Below are 12729 nucleotides of genomic sequence, written 5' to 3'. Positions count from 1 at the left end.
AAACAATTGATTGAAATTTGGCTGATCTTGAACCGAACAATACGATCAATTTTAAAATTTTGAAGCACAAAATTTTATTATTGTTCTTGAACTGAACAACACGATCAACTTTAATTTTAATTATTAAAATTATATACAATATTATAGACAATATATATTTTTTATGCATTTATAATACTTTGATTTGTTTGATCAACCATGTTATTAAACTATCCGGAAAAAACCCAAACTGAAAATTCAAAAATAATAAATTCTAAACGAAATCCAAACTGGAGATTTTCGATTTTTATTCCCCATCCCTACGCACAGATAAAGATAATAAGATATGATAATTGTAGTGTTGGACACGGACAAAGCCCAGTAGTATGCTTTTATTGGGCCTTGCATGGAGTAGTTCTGGCCCAAAAGCTGGCAAGCAGTGATAAGCCTTAGCCCTGGGCTGGCCGCTCTCGGAGCCCATTCGCACAAGGCACCACACACCACACAGTTACAAACCCCAATGGGATCATAAAACAGATAAAATCAAATCAAACTTGAAAAAGAATCCAGAATTCACTTCTTCAGTCTCTTAGCTTCGAACGCCCGGTATTCGTTTGTTCCAGAGACACCTCGAAGATGCCGAAGAAGATGGGCACGAACAGCAAAGCCGAAGCGGCGAGAGCTCGCAAGAGCGCCACCGAGGCCGATCGCAAGGACCGCGAGGCTCGCGAGAAGGAAGAGCAGTACTGGCGCGAGGCCGAGGGCACCAAGTCCCGCGCCGTCAAGAAGCGCGAGGAGGATGCCGAGAAGCGCGCCGAGGCCGCCGCACGCAAGGCCGAGGCTCGCCGCCTGGCCGAGCAGGAAGAGAAAAGCCTCGAGCAGTCGCTGAAGAAGCCAGACAAGAAGGCCAGCCGCGTCTCCATCCCCGTCCCCAAAGTCACCGAGGCGGAGCTCCGCCGCCGCCGCGAGGAGGAGCAGGCGGAGATTCTCCGCCGCTCTGAGGAGGCCAAGAAGCGGCAGAGCCGCACTGCCGCCGAGGAGGAGTACGAGCGCATGGTGCTCATCACGAATACCAATCGCGATGATTCGGTCATAGAGGCTCGGACGGTGGAGGATGCGATTGCGCAGATGACGGTCGCGGATAATTTGCCGATCGATAGGCATCCGGAGAGGAGGCTCAAAGCGTCGTTTAAGGTGTGTCGTGTGGAATTCGATTTTAATTGTTATAGGTTGTGTGCTTTTGCTCGTTTTGTTGAATTAGGGCGTGGTTATGGAGTTGTGCACGTTATTTCTTTAAATTTCTGTGTTTTCGTTCATAATTAGGGCTTTTCTTAGTTATGCCTGTGTTTTGGAATACTATGATCGTTCGTAATCATGAGTGCTGAAAATTCGCTCTGTACACAATTTTATAAATATTGGCCTGGCTGAAGACAACTGTGGTTGTTGCAATCATGTCATTGGCCTTAGATTACATAACTTGGGTGTTGGTATTGGAAAGATGACAAGACTCTGTTTAGATAAAAGATTTTGTGAGAAAGGGAAAGGAAAAGAAAGTATAAAGAAAATTAATTATTCATTGTATTTCTTCAATTCTTCATAACAAGCTACTAATAATGAAAATTTGTTACTATATTATTAAAAATTAAGAAAAACTGCAGGGTAGCCGCATGTAAAATAATGTATTTGTTTCTCACTGTAATAATGAGAGAAAGAAAAAACTCTTATATTTTCTTTTCCTTTTCTTATGTATTCCCGTCCATGTTCCAAAAAAGGCCCAAGAGTTGTTATGAAGGTATGTAATTAAATTGAATTCATTAACTCATTGACATAACAATTGTTGATCCCTGATATGAGCTAATTTAGCTATGATAATGATCTATGTAGCAGCTTGATATTCTTGGCTGAGTAAGGCCAAATACGGTGGCGGAATTAGAAATTTTCTTTTTGATGGAGGCAAAGGAAATTATTTCTAAAGCCCCTTTCAATTTTTAAGATGTGGTCAAAACCTTTTATCGTTATTTTTATATACATTTACATATGAAAGGCCCTTGTATTTTTTAATTCTTATCGTCTAAATGTGTGTGCATAATTGTAGTTTCAATAGGAGCAACTCTAAGTTACTCTTCCACCGTTGAGGCCAACATTTGGCGAGTGAACTCAACAATGGAGAGTGACAGTAGCCTAGTAGGGGCTTGTCATGATTTCCCTTCACAATCCATAAAATTATATATAGATCTTACTGGAATAAAAGCGTAAAACATAATAAACATAATCCTTGCTTATGTTCTATATGAAGTTTTTCTACATGACTGGTCCAAAACTCAGAGGAAGGTGTGGAGTCCTGTTGATGTTTATGGTTAACTTTAGCTTTTGCTTTTCAGAACTCCTAGAAGCCATGCAAAGTAAATTGTTTCCTTTCACATTTTTCCATTTCCTTTGTGATAATAGCCGTGGCTTGTAGCTTTGTGTATAGTTCATTACCCTTATCTCTGGTTGTTTCTTTCTTCTCTTCTTTGTGGCAAGTTGGAGCAGAGCATCTTGGTGGTTGCTTTACCTGTGTTAACAGCCGTAATACTTTCCACAATTTGTTTGATGATACTTTCTGGTGTATGTTTAATGATTTATAGCACCCTTTGTCAGAAAGTGATATGTTTGATGCTGGTAAACTAGATATATCTTTCTTTTTAATAAGAAGTCTGATAATAATTCGCTTTGGTTTTATTGAGATGTTTGTGCTGATTTTTTCCCTCTTCCTATGTTGCGTGGTCATGTTTTGAATTTCTGTATTAGGCTTTTGAAGAGGCTGAGCTCCCCAGGCTGAAGGAAGAGAAACCAGGTCTTACTCATAATCAGTACAAGGACATGATATGGAAACTGTGGAAGAAATCTCCAGACAATCCTCTTAATCAGGCAAGTCTGAAGAACTGATTCTGTTGTCCATTTCTGAAGATTTTAATCAAGAAAAACATACTAGTGGGCCAAATTAAATAATAGGCATGCGATGTGGTCAAAGTGATATTAGAAACATAGTTGACCAATCTAATCCTCTGAAATCAAGAAGAATATGATTTGTTACACCTGGCCAGTTATAGCCATGAGCCAAGAGAGATTGGTCAAATTAAGGGTTAACCTTTTAGTATGTTGTTCTTTTGTTTTCAATGGAATGACTCTTAATAATTAACAAAGAGAACACTCTTTTATGACCATAAATTTTCAAGGATTACTGGAATTAGAGCAACACCCAGAATGGACCTGAGTTACTCCATGGAATACAATCATGCCATTGTGTCTTGGAGCTAGTATTATGATGGAGTGCCATGTCACTAGAAGTGAACTAACTATAACTATGATCAACCAGGCTATCACCAGAATTAAGGATGCAAAATGGGGACTAACATTACCTCTAGTTCATGGAATGATATTAAAGTTTTACCCCTGGCACCAGGCGATGGCATTTTAAGGCATAATATGCAATAGTTAGGATTGTTTGATGAGAAATGACTATTCTCAAATCTCACTGCGAGACACTATTGGTCACTTGCCTTAAAAGAACAATAACTTTTGTAATGTAAACTAAAATATCTCTATACAGTAGCTATTTCATTTCTAATTCAACCCTATTCCATCCTGCAAACAAAATGTAACATGAGATTTAGCATAATTGCATTTGGGTTCCAGACGTTTGGAGAGCCCTGCAAATGGAAGTTCTATCCCTTTTTAGGCGCATAGAGCAGTTACTTCTTAAGCATGCATAATTATGTTTGGGTTCCAGATGTTCGGAGAGCCCTCCAAATGGAAGTTTCTTCGCTTTTTTAGGCACCTAGAGCAGTTATTTCCTGGGCCTGTAAACAGCTGAGTTGTAGGCGCTATATCCCATACATCTAACAAGTTGTCTCAGTTCATCTAACTTGCAGAGGGCACCTTAGGTGCCGGTATAACTTATCTTCTATTTCAGGTTCAGTCCCCTGACTGATCTCTTTACATTAAGTTGATTACTGTTGTAAGCTGCTGCCTGCTGCCAAGTGTCTTGCAAATGTTGAAATATGCTTATGCCACTTGGCTTCATTGACTTAGTCTCATATCCAGTCTACTTAGGCTTGGTGAACTGAAACATTTCCTTGAACTTTTAAATGAGCCAAATTTCCAGTTCAAATTTGAACTGAAACCAAACCAGTTTAAGTTGTTAATTGAGCTTTGATTGACCAATTTTTTGGGCCAATATCCAATGATTAACCAAATCAAACCAAATTAAATTAAAATTATTCATTTAATTCTAAAAAGATTTAGAATTTTTTTTTAATAAAAAATCACAGTTTACCAACATGTGGAAAATTAATATTGTTTTATTTATATCCAAACATCCAATTACCTACAACAACAACAACAACAAAACCAAGCCTTAATCCCACTAAGTGGGGTCGGCTATATGAATCATTTTTTATCAATTTATGTGATCATGAACCATTTCTTTTGATAGATTCAAGGATATTAAATCCTTACTCACTATCTCCTCCCAAGTTATTTTAGGTCTACCCCTACCCCTTCTACTGTCCCCTACAGTAACTAAGTCACTCTTCCTCACAGGTGCACTATAAGGCCTACGTTGCAAGTGTCCATACCATCTGAGTCGTCTCTCCCTTATCTTATCTTCTATAGGAGTTACACCTAACTTACCACGAATATGTTCATTCCTTAATTTATCTTTTATTGTTATACCACTCATCCATTTAAGCATCCTCATCTCGGCAACTTTTGCTTTTTGAATATTATGTTTTTTCGTCGCCCAACATTCCGATCCATATAACATAGCTAGTCTTATAGCTGTCCTATAAAACTTCCCTTTCAATTTTAAGGGTATTCTACGATCACATAGCACAATCCAATTACCTACCTAATGTATATTTTAAACATATAATATATATTTATATAATATTTATAATTTATATTTGTAATATATCAGTTTGGTTGGATTAACCATGGTTATTGAAAAAATTAAAAATACAAACTAAAACTGAACCAACTGTTTTTTTGGTATGATGTTTAAGTTTGATTGGTATTTCTTCATTTTAACAACTTTTGGCTTGGTGCATTTTTCTCCTTGGGAACCTTTCCTTGTTTTAAGAGTATTCGCCTTATCTAATCCAGGTTGAATTCAATAAATGCTATAGAATTAGTTTTGGTTATCTTATCCACTGAAAATTAAGGCATGCCAGGTGGCTTCCTCCAGGATGAACATATGACCTTCACCTATCCATTCTTTTTGACGGTAACTTTTATGGATGAACAGCGATATGAGGGTATTCCCTCACTTCTCCTTGCCACAGTAAAATTTTCTTTTACATTTAATCCATAGCTGCTTATCTTTTTTAGATTAAAAGGATTAAATGTCATAATGGAGGTGAGATTATAGTCGACTCAAATCTTTCTGGCAATTTGCTTTCTTTTTGTATTATGGTGGTTTTGTTATATGACAACACAATGGAAGCATGTTACATAATCTCCTAAAAATTCCAACAGTAAAAAAATAGAGAAAACTATTTAGAGAGAGAGAGAGAGAGAGAGAACCTAAATCCAATGTTCGAAGTGCAAGTAGAGGAGAAAAAGTTCTCTCCTGCACATGTTTTGTGTGTATCAACATCTCTGTGTTTTGTGCTTCAGATTCTGTGATATGCAATCACATTCAATTTCTTTCCCAGTGCCAATTAATGCTCTCGCCACTATTATATGTGAACAAATAACTACTGCACAGCATAATTTGCAGTGATTTCATGAAAATATAAGTAGATGGAGTTAGTTTTCAGTTTAAGCAATATTGCATTTGGAAGTGGATTTGTATTTGAAATTTTGTGGAGGTTGAAACAAAAACATTTTTATATAGTAAACATTAAATAAATATTTGAATTCCGACTTGTTTATAAGGCTTGAACACTGGAAGTTGGTTCATTCATAGGCTGTACAAATACAAATATTCTTGTATATTTTACATGAGGGTGGACTTTGGATCAAAGGTAAGGTTGTTCCTTTATGACAGGTTGGTCACAGATTCGAGTCAAACAGGTTATGGTTGCGTATATTGACAACCCTCCCCATACCACGTACAGTAGGGAGCCTTGTGGCCTGAAGACGCCTTTCTTTATGTTATTTTTCTAGTTGGCATGAGGCATGAAATAAAGTTCTAACCAGTAAAGTTTTAATGGTTAGCATGATGCAAAGAACACAGCCCATGACAAATCCTGCTGCATTTAAGATTCATGCCTGGGTGGCCAGAAGAGTGACTGGTGATTCGCTATCTTGTCGCATGATCAAAAACTTCACATGTAGCTTTTTTCCTAGTTGCAAAACAAGTTAGCCAATGTTATTTCTGATAAGATGCCCCAAAGCGAACTGATGCAGTAGCAGCGTCAACGATTACTGCTGGGAGATCAAAATTTTTTTGAGGAGGGGGGGTGGGGTTGGGGTTTGTATGGAAAGGTGAGAAGGGTGATGAGCATAACAGCAGTAAAGGCAGTGTTACTGCTCTGGGGAATTGGGAGAGGATACGGGAAAGAAGGAGAGGAATAAGCCAGATGAGTAGGAAATTAAACTAACACACATAATAGAGTTAATTGAATTAAACACATCTGGGTTTAGGACCCGACATTCCCTTGATCTAATTCTTCCGAGTAACTCTCCGAGGGTTTAGTCATGCGTTGCTTTTTGTTCTACAGCACAAACCCTAGGTAACGGGAAACACATTGAATACACTAAAGCAGCAAGAGTAGATGTGGGTAAATAACATATAAGCAATAACTAAATTATAGGTATTTATTTGATCCTCATAGGGGCACAAATTGCCAGTCCTGTCATGCTTATCGTGTACTGTACAAAATTTATGCAGGAATTTTAAGCAAGTCAATTTTTGCAAGGCCTTTGTGCATGAATTTTCAAATCCTGCAAAAAGCACCACTTCATCTCTGTGTGGGTTTTGGTGTGGGGAGAACCGCACTGCTAAGTAGGATTTTGAATGAGTACAATACAAATAGTAAACAGATAAATTAGGCAATATATAGGAGCACCAAGATAAAAGGACCAATGAGACAGGTGGAGGCAACTACTTTGGTGAATGAGGAGAATTATGTGGATTTAGAGGAGGACCAAGCCTTGTTTAGTGCACGTGTGGAGGAGGAGATTAGGGGAGTGGATGAGAACCTGGCGGGGTAAGGTGGTGCAGGGGGGAACATGGAGGTAGTATATGAAATTTTAGAATTAGAGTGTGTTCAACCCCCAAAGTTAGATCGAACATTTTCGCCTATTTGTGAATCAGACCATGATACTGATAGACCTATACAACCGTTGTGTAAGAGCAAACATTATGATTCTGATTCGGATTTACAGGTTTCTTTGGCAACATTGAAGGACCGGCTAGGACAAGGTGTGCATCATTAACCCGCCCCTCAAAATTTAATCTATGATTGACACAATGCCAGTGTGGAATGTAAGAGGTTTGGGAAGATTGAGAAGGAGGTTGAAAGATTTAGTTAGATGTCACTGAGTTGCTATTGTAGCTATTGCCGAGCCGTTCTTGGAGGATACCAGGATGTCCCAGCTAGCTGACCAGCTACTGCTTCTTAACTGCTGTAGTAATGGTGATGTGGGAGGTAAGCTGTGGGTATTATGGAGAGAACACTTAAATTTTGAGGCGGTTTGTATGAATAATCAAGCGATTTTTGGCTGGTTTCTTTTAGATAACAAGAACTTTTTTATTTCTTTCATTTATGTGAAGTGTACTCAAAATGAATGCAGGGAGTTGTGGCAAGCTTTGGAGGATTTAATAATCACCCTTGGATTGTGGTGGGGGATTCATGATTAGAGAGGATGGGGAGAGGATTAGAGGTAATCCACGACCAATTGGAGTCATGGATGAGTTCAATTCTTGCTTGGATAACTATGGACTCATGGAAATGTCTTCTAGTGGGAGGAGGTTCGCATGGTGTAATGGACATGAAGGTCACTCTCGTAGCGGGGCAAGGCTTGATAAAGTGGTTATGAATACGAGTTTCTCTAATACTTTCCCTAATGCTCATTTGGAGTATCTAATGAGGAAATCGTCGGATCATAGTCCTATGGTTATCAATTTTGACAAATTGAATATTAGGTATGGCCCGTCACCTTTTCGTTTTCAAAATATGTGGTGTTCACATGATTCTTTTATTGACTGTGTGACGAAGGCATGGGTTGAGCCGGTATATGCCCAGGGTCTTTTGAAGCTTGTGGCCAAACTGAAAAAAACAAAGATAGCCCTTAGAGCATGGAATATGCCTTTTTGGGCGTGTAGATCAGAATATTAAGGAGCTTGAGGAACGTTTGGAGACCCTAGAAAATCAAATGCTATGTGATTATGATCCGAGCATTGAAATGGAATTTCTTCTCACCAAGCTAGATCTGGAAATAGGGAACAAAGGGAGGAGACTAGATTGGTGCAACAAGCAAAAAAATCTTGACTTAAAAAGGGGACCAAAAATCAAAATTTTTTCATGCGGTGGTAAAGCAAAGAAGGAAGAATTCTTGGTCACTCTAGGCGTTTAACGATTAGATCCTTGGAGCCATTGGTTCAAAAAATAAAAAGTAAGGTGGCGGGGTGGAAGCTAAAGCTACTCTCGCAAAGTGGTCGTCTAATTCTTTTAAAGCATGTTCTCACTTGTATGGCGACTCATTTGTTGGCGGTTTTAGACATTCCGAAGGCAGTTCACAAGAAGATGAATTCTATCCTCTCAACTTTCTTTTGGGGCGAGATAAATGGAAAGCCGAAAATGAAGTCGTGGTCTAAACTGTGCATGCCCACTTGTGAGGGTGGATTAGGTGTTCGTGATTTTGGTGAAGTTTAAAAATCTTTACGAAATTTGCATGGAGGCTCATGACTTTAGATAGTCTGTGGGCAAAATTCTTCCATGCTAAATATGTAAAACAAGGACATATCTCCATGGTGGTTTCTAAAGGCTTGAGTTCTCGGTTTTGGAAATCAGTCATGCAGGTTTTACCTCAGGTGACGGAGAACATGCAGCTGAAGGTAAAGAATGGCAAGGGTTCGTTTTGGTTTGATAATTGGTTGGCTGGTGGCTCGCTATTCAAAACCCTCTGCTTAATATTAAAGATGTGTGGGTGGATGGTGACTGGGATATCACATATTCTTGCTGTTGGCTGTCCACAAGATGCTGTTTTTCCATGGTGATCATCTTTGCCTTGTGTTTCCTCTTCACTTTTTGTATTTTCTTCTTTAAATTCTCGTTCCCTGCAGACCCTTCATAAACTCTTCTTTCAATAATATCTTTCATGTGGAACCCGATGAGAAAAGTGCATCGCTACCTGAGTGCCATCACATTTTCTATTTGAAGGTTCAATGTACGCTGTTGCACATTTGATGCCAAACAATGAGGACATTCCTCATTGCTTCATCTTTGAATGCTCATGTTGGCTTTGATGTTAGGAAGCTCCATTCATCCCCCACGTAGAGAGCTAGATGCAAATTGTAGTACAAATTGTTTTGCTTTCAGGGTTTTGGTTCAATCCTTGGGAATTGCTCTTGCTTCTCGGTGTAATTGTTGCGAGCTGGGGGCAAATAGAAACCTTCAATCATGTGCTTTGTTCGAGCGAGATTGCTTTGAAGGTTTGGGATTTTGTCGCTACAGCCTTGGGGGTTCCTTGTACGACTGCAGTTTTTTGGATTGTTGTGTACAACAATTGTTTACTTATGCTAAGAAATCGACTGAGAGGGGTGTAATCATTGGTATCTTGCCAAGTTTAATAACTTGGAGACTTTGGGTACGTTGATGTAGAGTCTGAATGGAATGTGCTAAGGAATCGGGTAAAGGAGTTTGGTTGGCAATCAAGGTATGGCTTAGGAGGATTTCGGAGAATATGAGATCAAGCGGATCCCTTTCCACTCAGGATAGCAAAGCACTAAGTGCTCTTGAGATTCCAATTATCACTCCGAAGGCACGAACTCCTTGTGTTGTTAGGTGGGGGAACCCTCGGGTTGGGTCCGTAAAGTTGAACGTAGATGGTAGTTTCCGTGGGAACCCAGGGACATGTGGAGGGGGTGCTGTGATTCGAGATTGCAGTGGGGCTTTCCTGGGTGCTTATTCTTCCTTCTTTGGCTATGACACTAATAATAAAGCCAAACTTAGGGCCTTGACCGAGGGAGTGTGGATGTTTAAAGAAATGGGTTATATGAATGTGGAGATTGAATGTGACTCTAATGTAGTAGTCGATTGGGTTCGTTCTCGGAGATGCATGGTATGGTATTTGTGAGATTTTTGGGAAGAGCTTATTGAGGCTCTTTCCATGATTAATTTCACCATTGCTCACCAATTCAGAGTAGGAAATAAGGCTTCGAACTTCTTGGCACGTCAGGGAGAGGAAGGCACCACTATGAGATATCTGAAGTTTGCTTCTTTATCTCGTCTAGTTAGAGGCATGATACGACTTGATAAAATTGGTCTTCCTAATTTTAAAAGTCTAATGTGTCGTTTTGTTTTCGTTTCGTTTTAGTTATATTTCATTTCTATCTATTTGTAGCTTGCTTTGTTGGAACCACGGTATTCCTCTATCATAAGTGAGAGGTTTTCTAATAAAGAAAAGAGGCGTCGCCCCTCTTTTATAAAAAAAAGAAAAAGAAAAAAGGCTAACGTGTTGTAGCTTACTTTTTTTTTTTTTTTAATGTTGTTCTGGGATATTGATTCTTTTACCATAACTTGGTAGGCAGACTGCTTTGGATCGACTTGGTTGGTTGTTCACAGGTTTTGGCTTCAGCTCTGTGCGTGCTGAACTCAACGCAACTGTCCCTAACCCAACCTCTCATAATTTCATCTCATGCGTACAAGATTTGTTGGGATGAATATAAGAGATTTTTTAGCCCAATATTGTGACCACGTGTGATAGTTCGAACCTTATCCACTGAGATATGGAGCGAAAAAAAATCTTGCATGATAAAAGTCCGCTTGCTTCTTGCCAACTCCTTAATACTTGATGCTATTGTTCTTACGGCTTGGAGTATTTGAGCTCACCCTAACTTGTACGTGCAGATTGCTGATTGAACCCCGACTCAGTGGCATCATCTCGAGATATCATAATCACCGCAAGTTTTCCTTGTGGTCCGTCATCGTGGAGGATTTATGTTGTCATGTGTTTTGCGCACTATAATTTATAGCCTGCATGAGTATGGGCGTACCATACTGATATTATATAGGTTTATAGCTTCCTCATTGAATGCTTCTTGTTACCCCCTTCCATTTAATTCCCTGTATATTTCTTAGAAGAGTCGCACAAATATGCAATCATAGCCTCCCCTTCTCTGTTGTTGTTTTAAGACGAAAGAACAATTGAGGTCTACGTGAGAAACAAGAGTTAGGATGAGACAAATAAGTGTGTTGCTTTTTGTTTTTTGTTTTTTCTTTTGTTGGACATCATATTCATTTTACAAGCTTATGTTGGTTGTTTCATGAGCAATGGGCTTTAATTGGCGAAGACACCATAATAGCTTAATTGTCTTCTTTCAATTTTTGTGAACAACACTACACGAGAAGAGCAGGCATTGTCGTGGTTAATAATTGATGTAAAAGGTGGAGGTCCTTTTTCGTCCGCTAGTTAACACGTGATGGAAAAGAAATTTAATGGTATGATTTTATTATTGATGCATATTTGCTAGAAAAGCATTTCAGCCGTGTGATCAAATTGTTCTTAGCATGGATTAGCTTGGGAAGATTCTTGTAAATGTCTGTTGTAGACACCTTAATTTTTACCAGGTCATTTTGATTATGAAGTAGGGGTTATGAATCAAATTAAGTCCAGATTTTTAAGGTTGGGGTTGTGCATTATTTATGGATTGTTCCCAAGTTCCAGAGCTAATCAAGTTACAATGGAGTTACTTACTCATGCTCCCAAGTGTCCCTAACCAAGCTTTTCAAAATCATATCATTACCTTAACAAAATTTGATCGATTAATGGAAGGTTTTGAAACTCTTAATTCATATTTAAGGGCGAGACTTAAGTTAATAGGATTGTAAACATGTGCCAGTTGTTTTAAGACCAACTGCCAGAATTTAAATGGTAAAAAATTGTTTGTGTGGGCAAAATTTGTTAATTGAGAAAAGTTGGGAGTTTTTAATTCCTATTGATTTTTATGCAAAAGTGATGGCCCAAGCATTCGTGAAGCACTGAAAAATTATTAAATGGGCACGGGTCCAAGTTACAAGAAAGAGATATTGAAATACAAGGTACCGAGAATGCTAAAATATGGTACAAAGAATGCTAAAATACAATGCTAGAAATACCAAAATGCTGGGAAATAAAAATCAAAGCAAAATCTTTTGTACTTGCGGGCATATTCTGAAGCATCTTCGGGGCCCGTTCACCAAATTGGAAAGAAAACGTGAGTGAATTAAATGAAAATTCGAAAGAAAATAAGCATGTGCCAAAATAAAATAATTCCCATAAGGAAACAGTTTCTAGAGAGAGATTGCAAGCTGTTGAAATATTCCCTCTACTCCTTGCCCAAATCTCCAATTAACCGAATGACGGGAATAAGGGAATAGGCTTCTGTTGGAATGGATTTTTGTTGGGAAGGAAGAAAGCAATCGAGCGCTAATTGGACCTTGCTTAGACTCCTTATAAATAGGGAGTCTCGCATAGGAGGATAAGGGTAGCATAGGAGGATAGAGAGACTGGAGCAATTGAATAGACAATCGTATAATTGGGAGACAAAAGTGAAAGACT

At 38.8% G+C, this 12729-nt stretch overlaps 1 protein-coding gene across 2 annotated transcripts; it reads left to right on the top strand.

Moving 5' to 3' along the window:
- Nucleotides 1–456: 456 nt before the first annotated feature.
- Nucleotides 457–11456, top strand: LOC131156592 (uncharacterized). 2 transcript variants are annotated; one of them, XM_058110402.1, is made up of 3 exons: nucleotides 457–1173; nucleotides 2770–2889; nucleotides 11040–11456. In XM_058110402.1, exons 1-3 carry the CDS (start codon nucleotides 616–618, stop codon nucleotides 11049–11051), a joined length of 690 nt encoding a protein of 229 aa, XP_057966385.1. In that variant the 5' UTR covers nucleotides 457–615; the 3' UTR covers nucleotides 11052–11456. The 2 variants fall into 2 exon arrangements, with proteins under 2 accessions (XP_057966385.1, XP_057966384.1); XM_058110401.1 differs by lacking the exon at nucleotides 11040–11456 and having other exon boundaries at nucleotides 523–1173; nucleotides 2770–3189.
- The last annotated feature ends 1273 nt before the right edge of the window (nucleotides 11457–12729 follow it).

The sequence above is a fragment of the Malania oleifera genome, chromosome 5 (genome assembly GCF_029873635.1).
Source record: "Malania oleifera isolate guangnan ecotype guangnan chromosome 5, ASM2987363v1, whole genome shotgun sequence".
Lineage (NCBI taxonomy): Eukaryota > Viridiplantae > Streptophyta > Magnoliopsida > Santalales > Ximeniaceae > Malania > Malania oleifera.
The sequence above is the reverse complement of the archived record's forward strand: the minus strand, read 5'-3'. Positions and strand labels throughout refer to the sequence as shown.

Bases quoted from the DNA above. Each gene is read 5' to 3' on its own strand.
- LOC131156592 (XM_058110401.1), top strand. From the start codon at position 616: ATGCCGAAGAAGATGGGCACGAACAGCAAAGCCGAAGCGGCGAGAGCT. The intron at 1,174-2,769 runs GTGTGTCGTGTG...TTTCTGTATTAG, and splicing joins GGCTCAAAGCGTCGTTTAAG to GCTTTTGAAGAGGCTGAGCT.